Source organism: Ranitomeya variabilis, chromosome 5, assembly GCF_051348905.1.
Source record: "Ranitomeya variabilis isolate aRanVar5 chromosome 5, aRanVar5.hap1, whole genome shotgun sequence".
Lineage (NCBI taxonomy): Eukaryota > Metazoa > Chordata > Amphibia > Anura > Dendrobatidae > Ranitomeya > Ranitomeya variabilis.
This window is the reverse complement of record NC_135236.1, coordinates 193522991-193549998: the sequence shown is the minus strand read 5'-3', so window position 1 is coordinate 193549998 and position 27008 is coordinate 193522991. Positions and strand designations below refer to the sequence as shown.

Below are 27008 nucleotides of genomic sequence, written 5' to 3'. Positions count from 1 at the left end.
CTATATGTCCTAATAATTTGTCTCTTTTTTTTCTTGCTGGATGCATCAGAATGTCATCGTCTTCTTCTGAGGAGCGTCTTGGGCCTGAACAAGGTGGAAATTACAGTGAAGTGAGTACTCACCTCTTCAGATTGGTAAGTATTCTCTGTCCCATCTACACGTGACAAATTTTTATTTTTTTTTCTTTTTCAGAACAGTTCTTCAACTGAAGGGGGAAAGGCCGAGCAGGAGCAGCGTGGACACGGTCGTGTGGCAAGGCGGTATGTAAGGGTATGTGTCCACCTTCAGGATGCCCGGCGGTTTGGTCGGAGCGGCAAACCCGCTCGGTGCTAAGCTCCGCCCCCTTCTGTGACGCGATGATGCCGGATGTGTTCACTGCACACATCCGGGATCATCGCACCCCACACATAGGGCCCTGTGTTATACCTTGCTGCGGCGCAGCGTCGCCGCAAGGTACACGAACCATGCTGCGATATTAAAAGACGCGCCGCATGTCCGGAGTCGCAGGGCCGCCGTTGTGGGACACCCGGGTTCCTCAGCACTCGGACAACGTGACGATCCGGCGGCTATGGAATGGGATGGCTGGGACAATGCCCCGGCTCGGGTCCGCCAGGCATTTCATAAGTATTGCAATGCGGTGTGATGCAGCAGTGACCTTGGCCGGGATCACACAACTGTGTGTGATGAGAGAAACTCCTGAGAGTTTCTCTCATCACACACAGTTGTGTGATCCCGGCCAAAAGTGCATTGTCTAACCATTATTTTTATTTTTCAACAGTGCTCAAAGTCAGAACACGTTGGCGTTCGATGAAGGATCGCTTCAACAAGGACCATCGTCAAGAGAGCTGGGTTCCCAGTGGTTTCGGAGCAAGGATCAGAAAATATAAATACCACCGCATTCTGGCATTTTTGAGACTGGTCCTTGCCCAGAGAACATAAGTATTTTTATGTTGCATTGGATTGTGTTGTATTGCCTAATCTGTATTTTTCAATTCCACAGGAGTTGGCGCTTTTACTATTATAAATGTTTTGTACTAATGTTTTTTTGGTTTTTTTTGTTCACAGCACCTGGAGCAGCTCTCTTGACCCTGGTTCTGGAGCGGTCCTTCATCAAGCAGCCACGGACCCATCCCAGCCATCCAGCAGCACAGCAGCAAGTGGACCTGCAACACAGACTGGAGACCAGGAAGCTGGTCCATCAGGTGTTCCCCTGAGTTCTCTGCCTCTTTTTTTTTTTGGGGCTCTTCCCGGCAGCGGCAGAGGGCCTCGGACAGGTCACTCATGCCCGAGTTTTTGCACTTGAGCTCGATCTTTCATGATGGACTCAATGCGACGGGAGACAGACTGGATCGTGGCTTAAACCATATGAACACACTTATCCAGGATGTCACCAGAAGCCTTGACCAAGTGAAACCCGACCTCCAGAGGCCAGCACAACATTTTTTCAATCAAATTGAACAGGGCATGTCGGAACACCTTACTCCTGATCTCCAGCTTAAGGTACCGTTACACTGAACGACTTACCAACGATCACGACCAGCGATACGACCTGGCCGTGATCGTTGGTAAGTCGTTGTGTGGTCGCTGGGGAGCTGTCACACAGACAGCTCTCTCCAGCGACCAACGATCAGGGGAACGACTTCGGCATCCTTGAAACTGTCTTCAACGATGCCGAAGTCCCCCTGCAGCACCCGGGTAACCAGGGTAAACATCGGGTTACTAAGTGCAGGGCCGCGCTTAGTAACCCGATATTTACCCTGGTTACCATTGTAAAAGTAAAAAAAAAAAAACACTACATACTCACATTCTGATGTCTGTCACATCCCCCGCCGGCGTCCACAGGGTTAAAACTGCTTTCGGCAAGAGCGCTGCTAATATGCACGTGCTGCTGCCGAGAGCTTCCCTGCACTGAATGTGTCAGCGCCGGCAGTAACAGCGGTGACGTCACCGCTGTGCTCTGCTTTATGGCCGGCGCTGACACATTCAGTACAGGGAAGCTCTCGGCAGCAGCGCATGCATATTAGCAGCGCTCTTGCCGAAAGCAGTTTTAACCCTGTGGACGCCGGGGGACGTGACAGACATCAGAATGTGAGTATGTACTGTTTTTTGTTTTTTTTTAACTTTTACAATGGTAACCAGGGTAAATATCGGGTTACTAAGTGCGGCCCTGCGCTTAGTAACCCGATATTTACCCTGGTTACAAGTGAACACATCGCTGGATCGGCGTCACACACACCGATCCAGCGATGACAGCGGGTGATCAGCGACCAAAAAAAGGTCCTGATCATTCCCATCGACCAACGATCTCCCAGCAGGGGCCTGATCGTTGGTCGCTGTCACACATAACGAGATCGTTAGCGGGATCGTTGCTACGTCACCAAAAGCGTGACCTTGCAACGATATCGTTAACGAAATCGTTATGTGTGACTCAGCCTTTAGTTTCATGCAGGCCTGCAATGCTGCTTATGTGCAGGCTATGCAGCAGACTCTGTATTTTCAGCAGCCAGTGGTGGCATTTCCACCTGTGCCAACACTGTCACACTTGACCTCAATGCAGAGCTCTGCTGCATACCACTGCACGGCCACCAGAATTCCAAGCACTGCCGGACACCTCTACAGCGCCACCACCATGCCGAGTGCTGTCGGACAGCCCACCACCATGCCATCTGCTGCTCTTGCTTGGACATCCTCCACCTTGCAGCAGCAGCACCCGGATCAGGACAGGTCAGCCACCATCACCAGGTCCCAGCTGCAGCAGCACCCGGACCCTGGCATGCATTTCACCACCAGCATGCAGCAGCAGCCGGACCCTGGCATGGCCTTCCCCATCACCATCATGCAGCAGCAGCCGGACCCTGGCATGGCCTTCCCCACCACCACCATGCAGCAGCCAGACCCTGGCATGGCCTTCCCCACCACCACCATGCAGCAGCACACGGACCATGACAGGTCGACAACCATGACGAGGCCGCAAGAAATGAGCCCACCGAGGCTCCCCAGACCGCAGCGCCAATCCCAAAAAGGGAAAGGGAAAAAGCAGCGGACTATTGCTATCCCTCCCTCCTCACCTCCCAATGTGTCTGTGATGTCAGGTTTGTCTCTCCCTTCGAGTGTGTCTCTGCCTTCCCATGCCTCTGGCACCATCCCTGAACTCCCTGACCCCACTAGTTTAAAAATAAATGTTAATAGTTTTTTGCCCCCAATACTGTTTGGTTATTTGTGTATTTCGCTGCTGGCAACACACACCGTGCACCGAATAAACACACTGCGCCGTACACTTAGTTTTTTTGCCACCTCATAGCTCCAGGAGTTAAGTAGAACACTGCAGCTTTGTGTGTTTTGGTATGGAGCTATGAGTTGTCAAAAACTAATATTACTTGTATTTTCTCCATAATCTCTTCAGTCTGCTTAATCTATGTGACGCAGACTGAAGAGACAATGGCGGTAATACAAAGCAGAACTATACTCAACAGGTCATGTGTCATAAATAGTGAGTTCATGATGCACAAAACTGTGCGTCTTGAACTCATTAGTTTTGACACCTGACCTGGTGAGTAGAGAACTGCCTTGTATAACCTCCATATTTCTCTTCAGTCTACGTAATCTATTTCACACACACTGAAGAGACGATGGAGGTCATACAAGGCATATCTATACTCACCTGGACAGGTGTCAGAAATACTGAAATCATGAGGCTGGGTTTTGTGCTCATGAAGTCATTATTTCTCACACATGAACTGGTGAGTATAGATCTGCTTTGTATTATACCTCCATTGTCTCTTCAGTCTTCGTGCAATAGATACTGCAGAAGAGATTCAGGATGTAATGATGTCAACTACCTTACCACTAACAACATAAGTGGTTTTTTGAGGAAAGACATAGGAGACTGGGTACAGGTATCAAAACACGTTGTTAATTAACAAAAAATATTAGTAACATTTAAAACCTAACTGGTACAGAGCCAAACCCAACAGCACATTTTACACAATATTATCTTGCCATGGCACATGTCCAATGTCAGAAACAAAATAGGCAGCAAATTGGTTCCGCATGTGGGCAGTTTCAACAGTTGACCTCAGCGGGTGATGCTGGTAATCTGGCCATGGGTTTGCAACTGGTTCATCCAGTTCAATGTTGTGTCCCTCCTTAGCCATTATGTAATTGTGGAGAACCACACAGGCTTTGACAACCTCATCAACTGTCTCCATTTTTAAATATGCAAATTGCCTCTTCTAAGAAAAAGAGGACTTAACTCTATAGCGCCACCTGTTGGAAGTAGCGATCCTACAAGTCACAATCAACCCTTTAACGAGTCGTGCAATATGACTTAGGATAAAAGCCAAATCAGTATCTCAATTCGCAGACACGGTGTTTCGGGCTGTTGGCCCTCATCAGTGCGAAGCATATACATATACGGTATGTTACGGGCGTAGAAAATCGCAGCATGCTGCATTTGTCAGCGTATTGCGCAAAAAAACGCCAATGAAAGTCTATGGGGGCGAGAAAATTACGGATTACACACGGACCATGCGTGTGACTTCCGAGAAATACGCAGCGGTGTTCTATAGAAAAGCCGGTAATTCAGTGCAGTGTACAGTAAACACTGACCGAATAGAATAGGTAGAATAAATGTGTACACATAGAATGTGTGTGTGTGTACACTCACCGGCCACTTTATTAGGTACACCATGCTAGTAATGGGTTGGACCCCTTATGCCTTCAGAACTGCCTCAATTCTTCGTGGCATAGATTCAACAAGGTGCTGGAAGCATTCCTCAGAGATTTTGGTCCATATTGACATGATGGCATCACACAGTTGCCGCAGATTTGTCGGCTGCACATCCCAAAGATGCTCCATACAAGGCAGGATGGATCCATGCTTTCATGTTGTTTACGCCAAATTCTGACCCTACCATCCGAATGTCGCAGCAGAAATCGAGACTCATCAGACCAAGCAACGTTTTTCCAATCTTCTACTGTCCAATTTCGATGAGCTTGTACAAATTGTAGCCTCAGTTTCCTGTTCTTAGCTGAAAGGAGTGGTACCCGGTGTGGTCTTCTGCTGCTGTAGCCCATCTGCCTCAAAGTTCGACGCACTGTGCGTTCAGAGATGCTCTTAGGCCTACCTTGGTTGTAACGGGTGGCGATTTGAGTCACTGTTGCCTTTCTATCAGCTCGAACCAGTCTGCCCGTTCTCCTCTGACCTCTGGCATCAACAAGGCATTTCCGCCCACAGAACTGCCGCTCACTGGATTTTTTTTTCTTTTTCGGACCATTCTCTGTAAACCCTAGAGATGGTTGTGCGTGAAAATCCCAGTAGATCAGCAGTTTCTGAAATACTCAGACCAGCCCTTCTGGCACCAACAACCATGCCACGTTCAAAGGCACTCAAATCACCTTTCTTCCCCATACTGATGCTCGGTTTGAACTGCAGAAGATTGTCTTGACCATGTCTACATGCCTAAATGCACTGAGTTGCCGCCATGTGATTGGCTGATTAGAAATTAAGTGTTAACAAGAAGTTGGACAGGTGTACCTAATAAAGTGGCCAGTGAGTGTATATGTATATATCACTATGTCAGTGGGATAGATATATATATATATTTATTTAATTCCGCACTAGATAGGAAAAGCCGGCAATTGAATTACCAGCTTTTATTCTATCTCCTTCACAAACCCGACAGGATATGAGGCATGGTTTACATACAGTAAACCATCTCATATCCCTTCTTTTATTACATATTCCTCTTTACTAATGTAAGAAGTGTCTTTGTGTAAAATTTGGTGGTTCTGGCTATTAAATTAAAGGGTTAAATCCCAGAAAAAAATTGGCGTGGGCTCCCGCACAATTTTCTCCGCCAGCAGTGGGAAAGCCAGTGACTGAGGGCAGATATTAATAGCCTAGAGAGGGACCATGGTTATTGGCCCCCCTGGCTAAAAACATCTGCCCCAGCCACCCCAGAAAAGGCACATCTGGAAGATGCGCCTATTCTGGCACAGCCTCTCTCTTCCCACTCCCGTGTAGCTGAGGGATATGGGGTAATGAAGGGTTAATGTCACCTTGCTATTGTAAGGTGACGTTAAGCCAGGTTAATAATGGAGAGGCGTCAATTATGACACCTATCCATTATTAATCCAATAGTATGAAATGGTTAATAAAACACACACATTATTAAAAAGTATTTTAACCCCTTTCTGACATCTGACGTACTATCCCGTCGAGGTGGGGTGGGCCCGTATGACCACCGACGGGATAGTACGTCATATGCGATCGGCCGCGCTTCCTGGGGGGAGCGCGGCTGATCGCGGCCGGGTGTCAGCTGCCTATCGCAGCTGACATCCGGCACTATGTGCCAGGAGCGGTCACCAAACATGATCGCGGTCTACCGGCGGTACAGGGAAGCATCGCGCAACGAGGGGGCTCCCTGCGTGCTTCCCTGAGACGATCGGTACAAGGTGATGTACTCACCTTGAACCGAGCGTCTCCTCCCTGCAGTCCCCGGATCCAAAATGGCTGCGTGGCTGCATCCGGGTCCTGCAGGGAGCACTTCTGGGTCCGGAGCAGGCTGCAGAGCAGCCTGCTCCGATGAAAGTAAGATCGCCGATCTGGCAGAGTGCTGTGCAAACTGTCAGATCGGCGATCTGTGATGTCCCCCCCGGGACAAAGTAAAAAAGTTAAAAAAAAAAAAAAAAAAAAAAAAAATTTCCACATGTGTAAAAAAAAAATAAAAAAAATTAAAAAAAAAATTCCTAAATGAAGAAAAAAATATATATATTATTCCCATAAATACATTTCTTTATCTAAAAAAAACAAAAAAAAAAACAATAAAAGTACACATATTTAGTATCGCCGTGTCCGTAACGACCCAACCTATAAAACTGTCCCACTAGTTAACCCTTTCAGTGAACACCGTAAGGAAAAATAAAATAAAAAGAAGCCAAAAAACAACGCTTTATTATCATACCGCCAAACAAAAAGTGGAATAACACGCGATCAAAAAGACGGATATAAATAACCATGGTACCGCTGAAAACGACATCTTGTCCCGCAAAAAAACGAGCCGCCATACAGAATCATAAGCAAAAAATAAAAGTTATAGTCCTCAGAATAAAGTGATGCCAAAATAATTATTTTTTCTATAAAATAGCTTTTATTGTATAAAAGCGCCAAAAGATAAAACAATGATATAAATGAGGAATCGCTGTAATCTTACTGACCCGAAGAATAAAACTGCTTTATCAATTTTACCAAACGTGGAACGGTATAAACGCCTCCCCCAGAAGAAATTCATGAATAGCTGGTTTTTGGTCATTCTGCCTCACAAAAATCGGAATAAAAAGTGATCAAAAACTGTCACGTGTCCGAAAATGTTACCAATAAAAGCGTCAACTCGTCCAGCAAACAACAAGACCTCACATGACTCTGTGGACCAAAATATGGGAAAATTATAGCTCTCAAAATGTGGTAACGCAAAAAATATTTTTTGCAATAAAAAGCGTCTTTCAGTGTGTGATGGCTGCCAATCATAAAAATCCGCTAAAAAACCCGCTATAAAAGTAAATCAAACCCCCTTTCATCACCCCCTTAGTTAGCAAAAAATAAAAAAATTAAAAAAATGTATTTATTTCCATTTTCCCATTAGGGCTAGGGTTAGAGCTAGGGTTAGGGCTAGGGTTAGGGCTAGGGTTGGAGCTAAAGTTAGGGTTGGGGCTAAAGTTAGGGATAGGGTTGGGGCTAAAGTTAGGGTTAGGGTTTGGATTACATTTACGGTTGGGATTAGGGTGGGATTAGAGTTAAGGGGTGTGTCAGGGTTAGGGGTGTGGTTGGGTTATCGTTGGGATTAGGGTTAGGGGTGTGTTTGGATTAGGGTTTCAGGTAGAATTGGGGAGTTTCCACTGTTTAGGCACATCAGGGGCTCTCCAAACGCGACATGGCGTCCGATCTCAATTCCAGCCAATTCTGCGTTGAAAAAGTAAAACAGTGCTCCTTCCCTTCCGAGCTCTCCTGTGCGCCCAAACAGGGGTTTACCCTGACATACGGGGTATGAGCGTACTCGGGACAAATTGGACAACAACTTTTGGGTTCGAAGATCTCTTGTTATCCTTGGGAAAATAAAAATTTTGGGGACTAAAAATCATTTTTGTGGGAAAAAAAAAGATTTTTTTATTTTCACGGCTCTGCGTTGTAAACTGTAGTGAAACACTTGGGGGTTCAAAGTTCTCACAACACATCTAGATAAGTTCCTTGGGAGGTCTAGTTTCCAATATGGGGTCACTTGTGGGGGTTTTGTACTGTTTGGGTACATCAGGGACTCTGCAAATGCAACGTGACGCCTGCAGACCAATCCATCCAAGTCTGCATTCCAAATGGCGCTCCTTCCCTTCCGAGCTCTGCCATGCGCCCAAACAGTGGTTCCCCCCCACATATGGGGTATCGGCGTACTCAGGACAAATTGGACAACAACTTCTAGGGTCCAGTTTATCCTGTTACCCTTGTGAAAATACAAAACTGGGGGCTAAAGAATCATTTTTGTGAAAAAAAAAAAAAAAAGTTTTTATTTTTACGGCTCTGCGTTATAAACTGTAGTGAAACATTTGGGGGTTCAAAGCTCTCAAAACACATCTAGATTAGTTCCTTAGGGGGTCTACTTTCCAAAATGGTGTCACTTGTGGGGTTTTTTAATGTTTAGGCACATCAGGGGCTCTCCAAACGCGACATGGTGTCCCATCTCAATTCCAGTCAATTTTGCATTGAAAAGTCAAACGGCGCTCCTTCCCTTCCGAGCTCTGTCATGCGCCCAAACAGTCGTTTACCCCCACATATGGGGTATCAGCGTATTCAGGACAAATTGCCAACAACTTTTAGGGTCCAATTTCTTCTCTTACTCTTGGGAAAATAAAAAATTGGGGGCAAAAAGATCATTTTTGTGAAAAAATGATTTTTTTATTTTTACGGCTCTGCATTATAAACTTCTGTGAAGCACTTGTTGGGTCAAAGTGCTCACCACACATCTAGATAAGTTCCTTAAGGGGTCTACTTTCCAAAATGGTGTCACTTGTGGGGGGTTTCAATGTTTAGGCACATCAGGGGCTCTCCAAACGCAACATGGTGTCCCATCTCCATTCCAGTCAATTTTGTATTGAAAAGTAAAATGGCGCTCTGCCATGCGCCCAAACAGTGGTTTACCCCCACATATGGGGTATCAGCGTACTCAGGAGAAAATGGTCCCCAAAAGTTGTTGTACAATTTGTCCTGTTACCCTTGGTAAAATAAAACAAATTGGAGCTGAAATAAATTTTGTGTGAAAAAAAGTTAAATGTTCATTTTTATTTAAACATTCCAAAAATTCCTGTGAAACACCTGAAGGGTTAATAAATTTCTTGAATGTGGTTTTGAGCACCTTGAGGGGTGCAGTTTTTAGATTGGTGTCACACTTGGGTATTTTCTATCATATAGACCCCTCAAAATGACTTCAAATGAGATGTGGTCCTTAAAAAAAAAAAAATGGTGTTGTAAAAATGAGAAATTTCTGGTCAACTTTTAACCCTTATAACTCCCTAACAAAAAAAAATGTTGGTTCCAAAATTGTGTTGGCGTAAAGTAGACATGTGGGAAATGTTACTTAATAAGTATTTTGCGTGACATATCTCTGTGATTTAAGGGCATAAAAATTCAAATTTGGAAAATTGCGAAATTTTCTAAATTTTTGCCAAATTTCCGTTTTTTTTCACAAATAAACGCAAGTTATATCGAATAAATTTTACCACTAACATGAAGTACAATATGTCACGAGAAAACAGTGTCAGAATCACCAAGATCCGTTGAAGTGTTCCAGAGTTATAACCTCATAAAGGGACAGTGGTCAGAATTGTAAAAACTGGCCTGGTCATTAATGTGCAAACCACCCTTGGGGGTGAAGGGGTTAATGAAATAAAGACACATGGTGTTTTAATATTTTATTATACTCCTAATCCACCTGAAGACCCTTGTCACCTGAAATAAAGTTTAAAAAAACAAACAACAATATTCCATACCTTCCGTCGTTAGTCTTGTCCCACACTGTAAATCCATCTGAAGGGGGAATTTTTCAGAATATTTTCCCATGCTCGAGTTCATCCAGCAGAGGGCGCATCACCGCGGCTCGAGGTAACTACAGTACATTCTCCTGCATTCCATTCATTCACCAAGTTTTACAGCCAGGAGCACAGCTGCATTAGCAGAGCTCCTGGGTGTAAAATGATTTAACCCCTTCAGATGGATTTGTCTCCTGTTAAATTTTCCACCATGCGCATAGAAAATGCAAACGCATGCAAAAGCATGCGTTACCTTAGGCTACTTTCACACTTGCGTCGGTACGGGTCCGTCGCAATGCGTCGGGCCGACGTACCGACGCAACCTGTGAAATTTCTGCAAGACGTGGGCAGCGGATGCAGTTTTACAACGCATCCGCTGCCCATTCTGCAGTCCGGGGAGGAGGGGGCGGAGTTTCGGCCGCGCATGCGCGGTCGAAAATGGCGGACGCGACGCACAAAAAAAGTTCCATGGAACTTTTTTGTGCCGACGGTCTGCCAAAACACAACGCATTCGTCACACGACGGATGCGACGTGTGGCAATCTGTCGCAATGTGTCGCTAATGCAAGTCTATGGAGAAAAAACGCATCCTGCGGGCAACTTTGCAGGATGCGGTTTTTCTCCAAAACGACGCATTGCGACAGACTTTACCTGACGCTAGTGTGAAAGTAGCCTTATGCGTCTAAAAAAATGCTGCATTTGCATGCGGTTTATCGTGCGTTTCAGGTTGCGGATTAAACGCTGCGGATTCTAACGCAAATGTGAAACTAGCCTAAATTCGTAAATTGCAAAATTACTTGTATTAATAACCGGACAATGCTTGTAGATTAAGACAGGAATAACCGGTTAATAGTACAATAGAAATTAACCTCGTCCTAGAAAAATGCCCGTGTATTGCTTACAGAACAATTAATCATCCGTCATGTTATGTAAGTAATAAGTGTTTTAGCTTGTCATCAGCTTCATTGCTTTTTGTTTGCTATCACTTAAAGGTAAGGTACCGCGTTTGTAGATCATTAATAAATCACTGTAATGTAGCATAACATGCTGCTATAACCAAGTTTTAAATGCATGTGAAACAGATTTCGTGTGTTATATGTGTTTAAAGAAGGAACTGGGGGCTGACATCTTGGTTTTGCAGCAGTAGCAGGGCACTAACAGTGTCATTTTACAGCACCCCATGGACATAGGAGATAATAGACCGGCGAGGACCCTATCTATAACATTGGAGAGGTGTTAGCAGTGAGCTGGGCACGCCTCTGTGGGCTGCACAACTCACTGCTGTAGGTGTGACTAGCAGCCATTTTACTATAGCCCAGTGCTCTCTGCCCAGCTCCACTTACTCTCTATCACAGGAGCTCCATTTACTCCATTAAGCTGCATTCCCAGCCTGCAGAGAGAGGTGACACCTGACACCTCTCTCTGCCATACAATGTATCTCTCCCCTCCCTCCACAATGCCTGGCCATTCACTGCAGACCTGGAGCTCCTTCTTATCTTACTGAGGGATGAGTCACAGACAGCTCTGCACAGACAATGCTGCTCCATACATAAACACCACATAAACTAACTGTGCTTCTGATGCAGTAACTGCTGGTGATAGCAGATCACAGGGCAGTCACACACAAAATGGCTCTGCCCTGTGATGCTGCTCTTCATTCTGCCCCAGGGATATTAGACCACCCAAAAGGGGAGGGAAATGGTGATGTCAGCAGTTACTGCCCAGATTTTCCAGCTAACAGTAAAGCTGGTAAGTCTCACTATAGCTGCTTGAGGTCTAAAACGGAAAATGCTCCCCCTAGTGGTCAATATATATATTTGTAAGAAAATATATTATAACTAGATGGCAGCCCGATTCTAAAGAATCGGGAGTCTAGAATCCATATATACTTTATTTATTCAAATGTAAGAATAATACAATTAATAAATAATAGTAAGAAAGAACAAAAAATGGCTGCACTCACCAGCTCTTGACAATTCTTGTTATTTAAGGTACAGTTACACAGGATCCATGAACATGCTTATGAGGGGAGTGATGAAAGACATCAGACAACAACTTTGCGTGTTGTGGCAAATTTACAGCACTTTACAGCAGCACTTTTCACACACGGGACTGGGGGGCGCGCTTACTTTTGCACCCGGGGCCGGGGGCGCACTTACTTTTGCACCCGGAGGCGCACTTACTTTTGCACCCGGGGGCGCACTTACTTTTGCACCCGGGGGCGCACTTACTTTTGCACCCGGGGGCGCACTTTTGCACCCGGGGGCGCACTTACTTTTGGGGCCGCACTTACTTTTGGTGGGCGGGGCTCCTCGGCCTCCGATTTGGTTGGTGGGGCCCCTCGTCCTTCGATTTGGTGGGTGGGGGACCCTTGGCCTCCGATTTGGTGGGCGGGGACTGGCCTCCGATTTGGTGGGCGGGGACCCTCGGCCTCCGATTTGGTGGGCGGGGACCCTCGACCTCCGATTTGGTGGGCGGGGACCCTCGGCCTCCGATTTGGTGGGCGGGGACCCTTGGCCTCCGATTTGGTGGGCGGGGACCCTTGGCCTCCGATTTGGTGGGCGGGGACCCTCGGCCTCCGCTTTGGTGGGCGGGGACCCTCGGCCTCCGATTTGGTGGGCGGGGACCCTTGGCCTCCGATTTGGTGGGCGGGGACCCTCGGCCTCCGATTTGGTGGGCGGGGACCCTCGGCCTCCGATTTGGTGGGCGGGGACCCTCGGCCTCCGATTTGGTGGGCGGGGCCCCTCGGCCTCCGATTTGGATGGTGTGGACCCTCGGCCTCCGATTTGGTGGGTGGGGACCCTCGGCCTCCGATTTGGTGGGCGGGGACCCTCGGCCTCCGATGTGGTGGGCGGGGACCCTCGGCCTCCGATGTGGTGGGCGGGGACCCTCGGCCTCCGATGTGGTGGGCGGGGACCCTCGGCCTCCGATTTGGTGGGCGGGGACCCTCGGCCTCCGATTTGGTGGGCGGGGACCCTCGGCCTCCGATTTGGTGGGCGGGGACCCTCGGCCTCCGCTTTGGTGGGTGGGGCCCGTCGGCCTCCGATTTGGTGGGCGGGGCCCCTCGGCCTCCGATTTGGATGGTGTGGACCCTCGGCCTCCGATTTGGTGGGCGGGGCCACTCTGCCTCCGATTTGGATGGTGTGGACCCTCGGCCTCCGATTTGGTGGGCGGGGACCCTCGGCCTCCGATTTGGTGGGCGGGGACCCTCGGCCTCCGCTTTGGTGGGTGGGGCCCGTCGGCCTCCGATTTGGTGGGCGGGGCCCCTCGGCCTCCGATTTGGATGGTGTGGACCCTCGGCCTCCGATTTGGTGGGCGGGGACCCTCGGCCTCCGATTTGGTGGGCGGGGCCCCTCGGCCTCCGATGTGGTGGGCGGGGCCCCTCGGCCTCCGATGTGGTGGGCGGGGCCCCTTGGCCTCCGATGTGGTGGGCGGGGCCCCTTGGCCTTTGATTTGGTGGGCGGGGACCCTCGGCCTCCGATTTGGTGGGCGGGGCCCCTCGGCCTTTGATTTGGTGGGCGGGGACCCTCGGCCTCCGATTTGGTGGGCGGGGACCCTCGGCCTCCGATTTGGTGGGCGGGGACCCTCGGCCTCCGATTTGGTAGGCGGGGCCCCTCGGCCTCCGATTTGGTGGGCGGGGACCCTCGGCCTCCGATTTGGTGGGCGGGGACCCTCGGCCTCCGATTTGGTGGGCGGGGACCCACGGCCTCCGATTTGGTGGGCGGGGACCCTCGGCCTCCGATTTGGTGGGCGGGGACCCTCGGCCTCCGATTTGGTGGGCGGGGACCCTCGGCCTCCGATTTGGTGGGCGGGGACCCTCGGCCTCCGATTTGGTGGGCGGGGACCCTCGGCCTCCGATTTGGTGGGCGGGGACATTCGGCCTCCGATTTGGTGGGCGGGGCCCCTTGGCCTCCGATGTGGTGGTCGGGGCCCCTCGGCCTCCGCTTTGGTGGGCGGGGCCGGGCCCCTCGGCCTCCGATTTGGTGGGCGGGGCTCCTCGGCCTCCGATTTGGTTGGCGGGGCCCCTCGGCCTCCGATTTGGTTGGCGGGGCCCCTCGGCCTCCGATTTGGTGTGTGCTCTGCCTGGGGCCCCTGTGCTCTGCCTGGGGCCCCTGTGCTCTGCCTGGGGCCCCTGTGCTCTGCCTGGGGCCCCTGTGCTCTGCCTGGGGCCCCATGTTCTGCCTGGGGCCACTGTGCTCTGCCTGGGGCCCCATAAGCTGCCTGGGGCCCCTGTGCTCTGCCTGGGACCACTGTGCTCTGCCTGGGGCCCCTGTGCTCTGCCTGGGGCCACTGTGCTCTGCCTGGGGCCCCATATGCTGCCTGGGGCCACTGTGCTCTGCCTGGGGCCCCATATGCTGCCTGGGGCCCTTGTGCTCTGCCTGGGGCCCCATATGCTGCCTGGGGCCCCTGTGCTCTGCCTGGGGCTCCATGTTCTGCCTGGGGCCCCTGTGCTCTGCCTGGGGCCACTGTGCTCTGCCTGGGGCCCCATATGCTGCCTGGGGCCCCTGTGCTCTGCCTGGGGCCCCTGTGCTCTGCCTGGGGCCCCATATGCTGCCTGGGGCCCCTGTGCTCTGCCTGGGGCCCCTGTGCTCTGCCTGGGGCCCCCGTGTTCTGCCTGGGGCCCCCGTGCTCTGCCTGGGGCCACTGTGCTCTGCCTGGGGCCACTGTGCTCTGCCTGGGGCCCCATATGCTGCCTGGGGCCACTGTGCTCTGCCTGGGGCCACTGTGCTCTGCCTGGGGCCCCATAGGCTGCCTGGGGCCCCTGTGCTCTGCCTGGGACCACTGTGCTCTGCCTGGGGCCCCATATGCTGCCTGGGGCCCCTGTGCTCTGCCTGGGGCCACTGTGCTCTGCCTGGGGCCCCATATGCTGCCTGGGGCCCCTGTGCTCTGCCTGGGGCCACTGTGCTCTGCCTGGGGCCCCATATGCTGCCTGGGGCCACTGTGCTCTGCCTGGGGCCCCATATGCTGCCTGGGGCCCCTGTGCTCTGCCTGGGGCCACTGTGCTCTGCCTGGGGCCCCATATGCTGCCTGGGGCCCCTGTGCTCTGCCTGGGTGTAGGACACTGGTGACGTCACTTATCTCCGGACATTAGCTCCGGACAAAGCCACGGAAGTTGGCACAAATTGCAGGAAGTAGTATTCTAGGCAATTATATATTAGATTTTCATATAGAAATGTTTGCAAACATTGCATTAATACATTTTATTTACTATTTTAAGCTTAATTTCACAAAAAAACAAACTACAAGAAAACTGGTGGCACCTTCCCTTTAATTATCTCAAATTAAATAGCTTTTGTACTTGTCCTAACTACTTCACAAGTATCGTGTGATTTCTTAGGGTACCGTCACACAGTACCATTTTGATCGCTACGACGGTACGATTCGTGACGTTCTAGCGATATCGTTACGATATCGCAGTGTCTGACACGCAGCAGCGATCAGGGATCCTGCTGAGAATCGTACGTCGTAGCAGATCGTATGGAACTTTCTTTCGTCGCTTGATCACCCGCTGACATCGCTGGATCGTTGTGTGTGACAGCCAACCAGCGATGTGTTCGCTTGTAACCAGGGTAAACATCGGGTAACTAAGCGCAGGGCCGCGCTTAGTAACCCGATGTTTACCGTGGTTACCAGCGTAAACGTAAAAAAACAAACAGTACATACTTACATTCCGGTGTCAGTCCTCCAGCGTCTCAGCTTCTCTGCACTGTGTGAGCGTCTGCCAGCCGGAAAGCGAGCACAGCGGTGACGTCTGACGTCACCGCTGTGCTTTCCGGCTATGGCGCTTACACAGTGGAGAGAACGCCGGGGACAGACACCGGAATGTAAGTATGTACTGTTTGTTTTTTTTACGTTTACGCTGGTAACCAGGGTAAACATCGGGTTACTAAGCGCGGCCTTGCGCTTAGTTACCCGATGTTTACCCTGGTTACCGGGGACTTCGGCATCGCTCCAGCGCCGTGATTGCAACGTGTGACCGCAGTCTACGACGCTGGAGCGATAATCATACGATCGCTGCGACGTCACGGATCGTGCCGTCGTAGCGATTAAAATGGTACTGTGTGACGGTACCCTTAGAAGAGGAGGATGAGCCCAGGAGTGAGCCAGCTGTGCTGTGGCTGCAGCAGCCCGCCACTTCTACAGTAATCCCGCTTATCTGCGCCCTGCAGGCACATTACATGACTGATAAGACGCTGACTCCTTTGTTATACGTGGCCTTTCTACAAATAATGGAGAATTTATAAATGGATGTTTTTAGCACATTATTAATATAGTAAATATTGAATTTATGGCATTTCAGACAAAACTTTGTTAGATTAGATTTTTTTCTCCTCTTACTACACATGTCTTAATACGTATGTAGGTTACAGAGCGGATCCTACGTGATGCATTAATGTCACATTGGATCACAGATCTAGCTAGTATCTATCAAAATAGCAATGAAGGACAGCATCCAATCCAGGTGAAATATACAAAACGATTCCTTTATTTGCCAAAATGCAATGTTTCAACCACAAGGGTCTTTTTTCTAGCTAGTATCTATATCTGTTCCCTGTACAATGGATGTTTTTGTATTTATTGGTGGTTACTTGTGAAGGTCATGCAAGGTGACTGAGTGTTGACCTCCGTTAGCCCCAGCAATGAGCTTCTTTCTTGGATGATAAAGTGCACAGGTCGTACTGTTCTCCTTTTACAGTTTATGATTAGTTCTGGGTTAGCAGAAACCACAATTTCCTAACATAATGTAATTCCTATTAGAGACTAGAGTGCTAAATTACCCAATGTTTTCAGATACATTTCCTAAAACGTCTCCAGACTGCTGACCACTTCTGATGACAATAAATGGTTTCACCGTGAGCATAAAAGCTAAATATATTATGCTGTAATATTTAATGAGCACAAGACAAGGGAACATGCCACCTGAAGCATGATAGTGGACTCTAAATGGTTAATCCAAAGGCATAGGGCATCAGCAATGTAATAGCTATGCCAGGTCTTAAAGGGGTTGTGAAGAATTAGAGAAACATGGCTGCTTTCATCCATCCAGCTGCACACCTGTCCACCTGTTGTGTGTAACATTACGACTCGGCCCCAGTCACGTCAATGGAGCTGAGCTACAGTGTAAGGCCGGCGTCACACTAGAGAGAAATACGGACGAGGGAGATGCACGAAAACTACGCATTGCACACTGACCAATGTTTCTCTATGGGGCAGCTTCCATCAGCCGTATATTTCTCAGGCTGAGAAAATCACAGCATGCTGCGTTTGTCAGCGTATTGCGCATAAAATCTGCCAATGAAAGTCTGTGGGGGGGGGGGGCGAGAAAAATATACGGATTACACATGGACCACACGTCTGCCTTGCGAGAAATACGCATCGGTGTTCTATAGAATATATATATATATATTTAATGCAGCACTAGATAGCAGAAAGGCTGGTAATTCAGTTGCCGGCTTTTGCTATCTCCTTACCAAACCCGACAGGATATGAGACATGGTTTACATACAGTAAACCATTTCATATCCGTCATATTTTTACATATCCCTCACTAATAATGTTAGTAGTTTGTGTGTGCAAAATTTTGGAGCTCAAGGTGTTAAACTAAAGGGTTAAATCACAGAAAAAACTGGCGTGGGCTCCCGCGCAATTTTCCTCGCCAGAGTAGTAAAGCCAGTGACTGAGGGCAGATATTAATAGCCTAGAGAGGGACCATGGTTATTGGCCCCCCCCTGGCTACAAACATCTGCAAAAGGAGATGGCAAAAGCCGGCAATTGAATTACCGGCTTTTATGCTACCTAGCTCTGTATTAAATATAAATATACAGTGTCTCACTGTAAGATAGAGATATATCTGTGTGTGTGTGTGTATATATGTATATATATATATATTATTTATATATTATATATAATATGTTTTCACGAATGTTAGCCCATGGATACATTCTATGTCCATTTTGCAAGCCAGCGAGAAAATCTCGCCGTACGGATGCCATACGGATACTTTTTGGAGAAAAAAATCACATCCTCGCATTGAATATGGATCACTGTTCAGGAACTTTTCTGCGTATCTCGGCCGTAAAAAACGGAACGTATTTTTATACATTAGGTCTGACCCTGGCCTAACATATAACCCATGGACAGGAGTGTCCATATTTCTTTTAAAGAAAGCTGCAGTGTGTTCCTAATCTTCTAATCATATGCAATACTCTTTTTTTAAAGAGGTTGCCCAATGAAAGTAATTCATCACCTATCCAGATAGATGATTAGTGGGGGTCCAACCACTGAGACCCACAGCAATTGGCAGAACAGATTTCTATCTTTACAATGGAGCATTTTCCAGCGCTGCGCTTTTGTATTTGGGCATCCAGTCTACCAGCCCATTTTGTAATGGGAATAGAAATTCCCTGTTCTCTCCATCAGTGTGGGTCTTAGTGGTTGGACCCCAATGATCAATAAGTTATCACTGAAAAATCATTTACGTTTGTGTCACGATATGGTATGAAATATCATATAAGTTTAGTTCTGTTGCTAGCATGCTGTGGGTTAAAACCCCCGCTTCCCTTTCACTCAGCCAAGAGCTGCCTTGTCAATGTACATGGGGAAGAGAGTTTTATTGACGAAAGGTATTTACGACCAGTATTTCCTGTGGGGGAAAGTGCCCAGCTTTTACTAGATTAGAACCTTCCAGAATATGAAAGTCTTTTGTTCTGTTTTTGGAAGATATTAGGCAAATCGTTTAAGTTAGGACCACGAAAACATATATTTGTAATCTCCATCGAAGGAGCTACCCATCACTCTAAACATGAGCTTTTAACTCCATCTGGTACAGAGGTAGGGATTTCTCTGTCAGTGTGCGTGACAGGTGGGACATGTTTGGTCTCACTGGAATGCCGGCGATGATACGAGATGAATGAGGGGTATGGTGCGATTATGATAGGTTCAGCAGCGGAATTACAAGTCTTAGAAAGATTTAGCTTATACTTAGTCAGAATGTAGAGAGAGGAGGGTCTGGGATAGCCAGCCTTTTTGGTGATGCCACCGACCTAAGCTATAACTGTTTTGGCCGGACTCTAGCAGAGAGTCTGTTGCTGGAAGAACATGTGGGTCTGACCTGAAGAGCTGTACCTCATGCACTGGGATTTTTGGGAGCCCCTCCCCCTAGCATGGTGTTTGCCTGAACTGATATGAACTAAGAACATGTGAGTTATCTTTTCTTCCTTTAATCCTTTTATTTTCATAATTACCTTGTACATATTTGCAATTGTCTCATTTGTAACATCTCTGTAAAATATTTTATAAACACTGCCTAAAAATCATTTATGGGGTATAATATTTAATACTAGTTCGTTCTTCCTGCCCTAAACCGTACCCTGTCTCTGAAGGGAATTACGCTACTGTTTTGGGGTTAGCTCCAGACCCGTTCAATTGGAGCTGGTGGCAGCGACCGTGTGCAGGCTTTTGGGGGTCACTGTAGCGACTGCGGCTTGATAATTATTGTTCCTGCCTGAGTGGGAGTAGTTATCGCGTCGCTGCAGTGCACCCAATAGCCAGTACATAGCAGGCAGCGTTTCTGGCGAATAATCACCCTAGGTGCAGTACCTAATCTGACCTGACAGTAAGGGGGGCGCCAGAGAGCTGCAAGGTTTAAGTGGAACTGTAAGCGGGATATACACAAATCCCTGCAGTTCATGGTATACTGAAGAGCAGTGGGATACCTAAAATAAGCCCCTGCTGTAAACAAGAGGTCAATAGCCTCGTGTGTTTTTTTTCCATCACATTGTGGCAGTGGAGGGATAACTAGGATAAGCCCCCTGCACATGTGATAGCCGTCTGTTGGTCTAAAGTCACCCCAATCCGTGACATATTGTGGGCAGCGGCTAAGGGATCTTGACAGTCGGTGACAGTCACGGTGTGAATCGTGACAGTTTGTCTGAACTTTTAAATGTGGACTTAACTATATAACAATTAATGGACGCAGCTGAGTTTACCGGGAGAAAGAAGAACTACGGTATGTAGATGACATACTGCTTTGAAAGTAGACAGGCCTACAGGAATCGGAGGTGAACGTGGTACACCAGAACCGCTCTCATAAATCCCTGTGTATTGTGCAGACAATGAGTTTCCAGGTCTAACAAACCATTTTTTTCCATTCCCAGCGGCCCAGTCAGCTGTCCTGGATAAAACCATTTCTTTGGTGATGAAAGGCAAGGACTCGTCTGCCAAGGTCTGTAATGTTCCATATAGTTACTCTACAGCTTGTAATACAAATTTATCTCCTTTAGCTAAATATTACTGTTTGAGTACCCCATAAACATGCATGCCCCAGAGAATGGGAAGCACGGGCATGTTAAATCCAACACGTTCCATCCTTTTGCTTGGAGATTTGCCATATGCTGGCAAACCTGCCATGCATGTTAGATGGTTGACCAGTCCTCCCACAATGGGCAGGTTCAGCAACACTAATCTGCTGTGCATGGTCAATCTTAGGCTGGGTTCACACTGCGTTAGTGTGACCCGTTTAACGGACTATGTTACACCGCGGCATAACGCGGTGTAATGTAGTCCGGTAACGCCGCCATTGAATGCAATGGCGGACGCATCGCTAGCGCACGCCCACAATGGGCGTGCGCTAGCAATGTGCCGTCATTGAGTGACGGACCCGAGACGCGGGCTGCAGCGTTTCTGGGTCCGTCACTGCTAGCGCAGATAGAGCTATAAAATAGCTAAAAGCACAAAAACAGGATTCAGAGATCCTCCAAAAATGAGAAAAAACAGCAAAACAAGGCAGAGATGCTTACCTGCCTAGGCCTCCAAACAAATGCACTATCAGGATGCAGTGGACCCATGTAGTCAAGATGAAAAAAACACAGGTGCAGAATAACCGATGAGGCAGCCACTCACGGCCTACCAAACTAATGGAGGGGGTGGCTGCTTGGCACATTGCTGCACATAAAAAACTTGTATGTGGCGCTGTTCACCAAATGGAGATGCACAGCATCCAGGCAGGCCTAGTAGTGACACCCTTCTATTAGATCAGGCGGGCCTGCCCAGCGCTATCCAAATGCACCCCATGTGAACAGACACCACAGTTTACAAGTTTTCTCTTGTAAACTGTGGTGTCTGTTCACATGGGGTGCATTTGGATAGCGCTGGGCAGGCCCGCCTGATCTAATAGAAGGGTGTCACTACTAGGCCTGCCTGGATGCTGTGCATCTCCATTGTGTGAACAGCGCCACATACAAGTTTTTTATGTGCAGCAATGTGCCAAGCAGCCACCCCCTCCATTAGTTTGGTAGGCCGTGAGTGGCTGCCTCATCGGTTATGCTGCACCTGTGTTTTTTTCATCTTGACCACATGGGTCCACTGCATCCTGATAGTGCATTTGTTTGGAGGCCTAGGCAGGTAAGCATCTCTGCCTTGTTTTGCTGTTTTTTCGCAGATAGAGCTAGCAGAGCTCTATCTGCGCTAGCAGGATGAAGACGCCGGCACTTGCGCTAGCAGCTGCCCGTTAGCGTATGTGCTGAACGGGCTGCTGCTAACGCAGTGTGAACTAAGCCTTATAAACAAGTGATAGGAAAACAATGCTATCATTGTATTCAATGTCTTGTATGGAACAAGTCTCATAGGACATCCCAGTTACAAAGTTATCAGAAGTCCATTGTTTTTAGATTAGTGAAGTCACATTACATAAGAAACTCATTTAGAGAGATTTCTACCAAAGTGAGTAATGTCTCCATTGCTTGCAGTATGATGGATATACTTCATGTCCATTGGTAACTGGCTACCGAAAAGTGATCTTGGCAGAATTTGACTACAATGCTCAACCCTTGGAGACTTTTCCTATTGATCAGGGTAAAGAGAGAAGAACTATGTACCATATGAAGGCTGACATGATGCCATTCCTGTACTGGAATATGCTGCTCAAGTAAGTGATTGCCTTAGCTTTTAATTACAGAACACATTTCTCTTTTAAATGAGCATAAATAACTGCGTGTGTGCGTGTGTGTGTGCCTGTGAATCTATATGCATACATACATTCAGCCTTTTATAGCTGGTAGTAATTTTGTCAATTAACCCATTAAGAGTGTAAAAGGGGCAAGCATTATAAGCTATTTGTAACAAAAGGATGAACACAATAATATAAATGCAAAATAAGCCCTGTTTTTGACTAATGAAACTAATAGTTTACTGTAAAGTACATTGGCACACTGCTAATCATAGAATATGTTCTGTACAGACATTAAAGGGAACCTGTCACCAGGTTTTCACAATATAAAGTACCAGCTTTAAGACTTACATGCAGCTTACTAGACTGCTGTAAAATAAGTCCCCAGTCCCCTTTTGTATACCACAAAAATACCATTTATTATACCCCTAGACCACATATGTCAAACTCTGGTCCGCATAGTGAGTGTATTTGACCCGAGACACTGGGTGGGTCCCAAGTACATATGGTCCCGCATTGCACTTTCAACTGTATCAGCTTCCCAGATGTCGAGAATGGAGCAACTGGAGAACAGGCAGAGGGGTTTTTTATGTGGGGCCTATTATACTGTATGGAGGGCTATGTGGTGATTAACAGTTGGAGTATGATACTGTGATGGGGGTCACCATTCTTTTGCAGGTGGATTGAGAGAGAATGGGTACAGTAGGGTCATCATTCCGTTCGTGTGGAATGTACTGTGGTGGTATACTGTATTTGAGGACACTTTTGTTTGCATTATACTTTCTCTGTATTATTCAGTGATTTTCCCTTGTTATTATATATTTAAATTAGGCCATTGGGCCATATGCTTTTTTACATAACATTATTCCAATATTTTATTCTAAGATCTATTAATTAAAAAGTACTTTGTTCGTGGGGCAATCCCTTTGTTTCCATATGAAAAAGTTCATCATAATATTTGATAATAAGGAAAAACTTCCTCAATTGTAGACATTTTTTAAATAAATATCAAGGTCGGCTCGTGACTTTGTACAAGCATTTCATTTGGCCCTGTGTATTTGAGTTTGACATCCCTGCCCTAGACATTGTGGTCCGGTCTGATGGTCATCGGTGGTCTTGATCTGGCGCTTCCTCTCAATCACTGTCCTACTTCCCTGCTTTACGCGCCCTACATCATCCGCTGAACAGAGGCCAAACGGAGTCTAGAGTTAGGCTGCCGTCACACTAGCCGTATTTGGTCAGTATTTTACATCAGTATTTGTAAGCCAAAACCAGGAGTGGAACATTAAGGCCATGTGCACACGTTCAGTATTTTTCGCGTTTTTTCGCTATAAAAACGCGAAAAAAACGCTAAGATATGCCTCCCATTATTTTCAGGGTATTCCGCATTTTTTGTGCAAATGTTGCATTTTTTTTTCCGCAAAACATCGCATCGTGGAAAAAAAAGCAACATGTTCATTAAATTTGCGGAATTGCGGGGATTCTGCACACCTAGGAGTGCATTGATCTGCTTACTTCCCACACGGGGCTGTGCCCACCATGCGGGAAGTAAGCAGATTATGTGCGGTTGGTACCCAGGGTAGAGGAGAGGAGACTCTCCTCCACGGACTGGGCACCATATAATTGGTAAAAAAAAAAAAAAAAAAGAATTAAAATAAAAAATAGTCATATACTCACCTTTTGATGGCCCCCGGAGTCTTCCCGCCTCTCAGGTGCACGCAGCCACTTCCGTTCCTATAGATGGTGTGGTGAAGGACCTGCGATGACGTCGTGGTCTTGTGACCGCGACGTCATCGAAGGTTCTGCACATACACACCATCTATAGGAACGGACGCGGCTGAGGAGATCGGCTGTCTGCAGAGGGGGAGTATAACCATTTTTTAATTTTTTTTAACATTCTATCTTTTACTATTGATGCTGCATAAGCAGTATCTATAGTAAAAAGTTGGTCACACTTGTCAAACAGTATGTTTGACAAGTGTGACTAACCTGTCAGTCAGTTTTCCAAGCGATGCTACAGATCGCTTGGAAAACTTTAGCATTCTGCAAGCTAATTTCACTTGTAAAATGCTAAAAAAAAGGGGAAAAAAACGCAAAAAAAAATGCGGATTTCTTGCAGAAAATTTCCGGTTTTCTTCAGGAAATTTTTGCAAGAAATCTTGCCGTGTGCACATACCCTTAGAGGAAAAGTATAATAGAAACATGTCACCACTTCTACATTTATCACCCACTCCTGGTTTTGGCTTACAGATACTGGTGTAAAATACTGACCAAATACTGCTAGTGTGACGGCAGCCTAACTCTGCTGCCTCATTATAGTGAATTGATCTTTCAGAGGTTTCATCTGTCACGTCACTCTGAGATTTAGATGGAAACCCCAAAGTAAGTGCTCAGCATAGAGCGCCGGATAAATGTGATCCTTAATGTTATGTAAAATGTTCTCAATAAAAGCTTCTACTAAATCCACAAAAAAAGCAAATCCCCACTCAGATCTGTCATCTGTTAATGGAAATATAGGGGTTTTCCTTTTTACTGGTAGCACAAAGGCACTGGAAAAGCTAAATGGCTCCTCTCACACCAAATAATTTGGCAAATTCTGCGCTCCCAAATCCAAATGTCCCCCACCCTTCTAAGCCCCTAAACCGTATTTAACTCCCACATTTGGCATTTCTGTAGTGATGAGAGCCCACCTAATTTATGGGTGCATGTGTCAAGAAGCATGAGCTGGGCATAATGTACTGGTCACTACAATGTACTGGTCGTTACAATGGCAGTTTGCAATTTTCACTCCACTTCTGCTTGTTTCTGGAAAACACCCATGGAGTCAAAATCGTCACTACATCTGAAGATAAATTTCCAATATGGGGTCACTTGAGGGGGGATTCTGCTTTTCTAGCACTTGGGAGCTCTGTATATGGCGTCCACAAGCTATTCCAGGAAAATCTGCACTGGAAGCAAATAGCTCTCCGTCCCTCCTGAGTCTTGCAGTGTGGCTAAGCAGTACTCTACAGCCACAAATAGGCTATTTCTATATTCAGCAGAAATTGTGGGACAAATTTTGGTTCCATTTTTACTCATTTCCCAGTATGAAAATATAAAAATTTGGGGCTAACACACAATCTTGGTGGTAAAAATGTAAGATCTTTTTTCTTGACTACCCAATGGTGTAAAATTCTGTGACACAGCTGTGGTGTCAATATGATCACTGCACCCCTACATGGATTCATTGAGAGGTGTAGTTTGTAAAATGGGGTCACTTGGAAGCTGAATGAGACAAGACAAAACCAACGGAGAAATTCTTTAATAGGTGGAGGTTTATTGAGCGCAAGTGCTCTCAGGATGAGATTAAGCGAATAATGACTTCGTTCATCAGGTACCAGTCTGCCTGCAAGAACGATCTACAGGGTTCTTTGGGGAAACTGAAGGTCCAAACTTCTTGATTGCTATGACCGTACTTTGAGCAGGGGGTGCTATTCGGTTCAGGGGCTTGAGTTGAATGGGGTGGGAATGAGGGATGTTTCAAAAACTGTTATTCTGTATGGGAATACAACTGTGCTATCCCTTTGTGCAAATATTATGGAAACTGAGAAATTCAATAAAAAAAATTTGTTAAAAAAATGGGGTCACTTATAGGGGGTTCTGCTGTTCTGGCACCTCAGAGGCTCTGCCAATGTGACATGGCACCTTCAAACTAGTGCAGCAAAATCTGAACTCCAATATGGTGCCTCAAAAGTAGTTTTCCCCTAAATATGGGGTATCGGCGTACTCAGGAGAAATTGCACAACAAATTTCAGGGTCCATTTTCTCCTGTTACCCTTGTGAAAATGCAAAATTTGGGGCTAAAAAAAAAACATTTTTGTGGGAAAAATTTTTAGAGTTTTTTTTTTTTAGTTTTCACAGCACAACATTATAAGCTTCTGTGAAGCACCTGGAGGTTCAAGGTGCTCATTACACATCTATACAAGTTTCCAAAATGGTGACACTTGTGGGGGTTTTCCACTGTTTAGGCACATCAGGGGCTCTCCAAACGTGACATGGCGTCCGCTAATTTTTTCAATTTAATTTAATTTTCCTTTTCTCTACAGGGGATATTGGGGCGGTCCAGCTCCTTTAAGAAAAATAATGCACCTTGGCTTTAAGTAGAGATGGATTACAAAATACACAGCCACCGCTCTTGGAGCACCAGCTCGCATTGCCACGTCCAGTATGAGAAGTGATGGAAGGCTGTGTTTACACCGACCTGCACAGGAAGATTGTTTTACTACTATGACCATGAAAAACCTCATATTTCAGATCAAATTGGCAGATTTTTATTTTCTACAGCTTTTATTCCTCTTCTCGAACAATTATATATTTTGTCATTAATTTTTTAACAAATAAAATCTTTAACATCAGTGTTGCCAAAAATTCAGTCACTCAAGGTTCTCTATTTGGAAATGACCAGTCACCACTAAGATATATTTTTTTTTTCCTCAAAGTCTGACCTGACATCACCGGGGCATTTGAGGCCATCATTAGCTTTCCCCACATGTTCCAGTTTGATTGTACATATGATACCTTCTTACAGGACACAAGTTCACCAGGTCAATTATGTAAGATGGGTTTTCTGAGAGTTTGAACATCACCTTTTTTTTCCAGATATTTTATGAAGAGCCATTTATACGAGCCATGCAATAAAGATGGGTGGTGTAGAGCATAGAATTTCCAGCCTTATAATATCCGCTCACAGCTGTCTGCTTAGCCTTTACTAAAGAATACAAAGAAATTACAAAAAATTTTTTAAAAAAGTAGGGATCGGAAAAAACCGTGAATCCCCCCATTTAATAACCAGCAAAGGCTAAGAAGACATCTACAGACTGATATTAAGACTGGAAAGGTTCATGGATATTGCCTAATAAGACCAGCCGTCAACCACCCCAGAAATGGTGCATCCATTAGATGCGGAAATTCTGGCACTTGGCCTCGGCCCTTCCCAATTGCCCTGGTGC

At 46.8% G+C, this 27008-nt stretch overlaps 1 protein-coding gene across 2 annotated transcripts in view; it reads left to right on the top strand.

Annotated features, from left to right (window-relative positions):
- The window catches only part of SQOR (sulfide quinone oxidoreductase), a 153358-nt gene extending 126944 nt beyond the window's left edge, over nucleotides 1–26414 (top strand). For both annotated transcript variants that reach the window (XM_077263692.1, XM_077263693.1), the window contains 3 exons: nucleotides 20231–20298; nucleotides 21821–21999; nucleotides 26106–26414. In XM_077263692.1, coding sequence (XP_077119807.1) covers nucleotides 20231–20298; nucleotides 21821–21999; nucleotides 26106–26163 — 305 coding nt within the window. In that variant the 3' untranslated portion in view covers nucleotides 26164–26414. The remainder of the gene's footprint in view (nucleotides 1–20230; nucleotides 20299–21820; nucleotides 22000–26105) is intronic.
- Nucleotides 26415–27008: the final 594 nt, after the last annotated feature.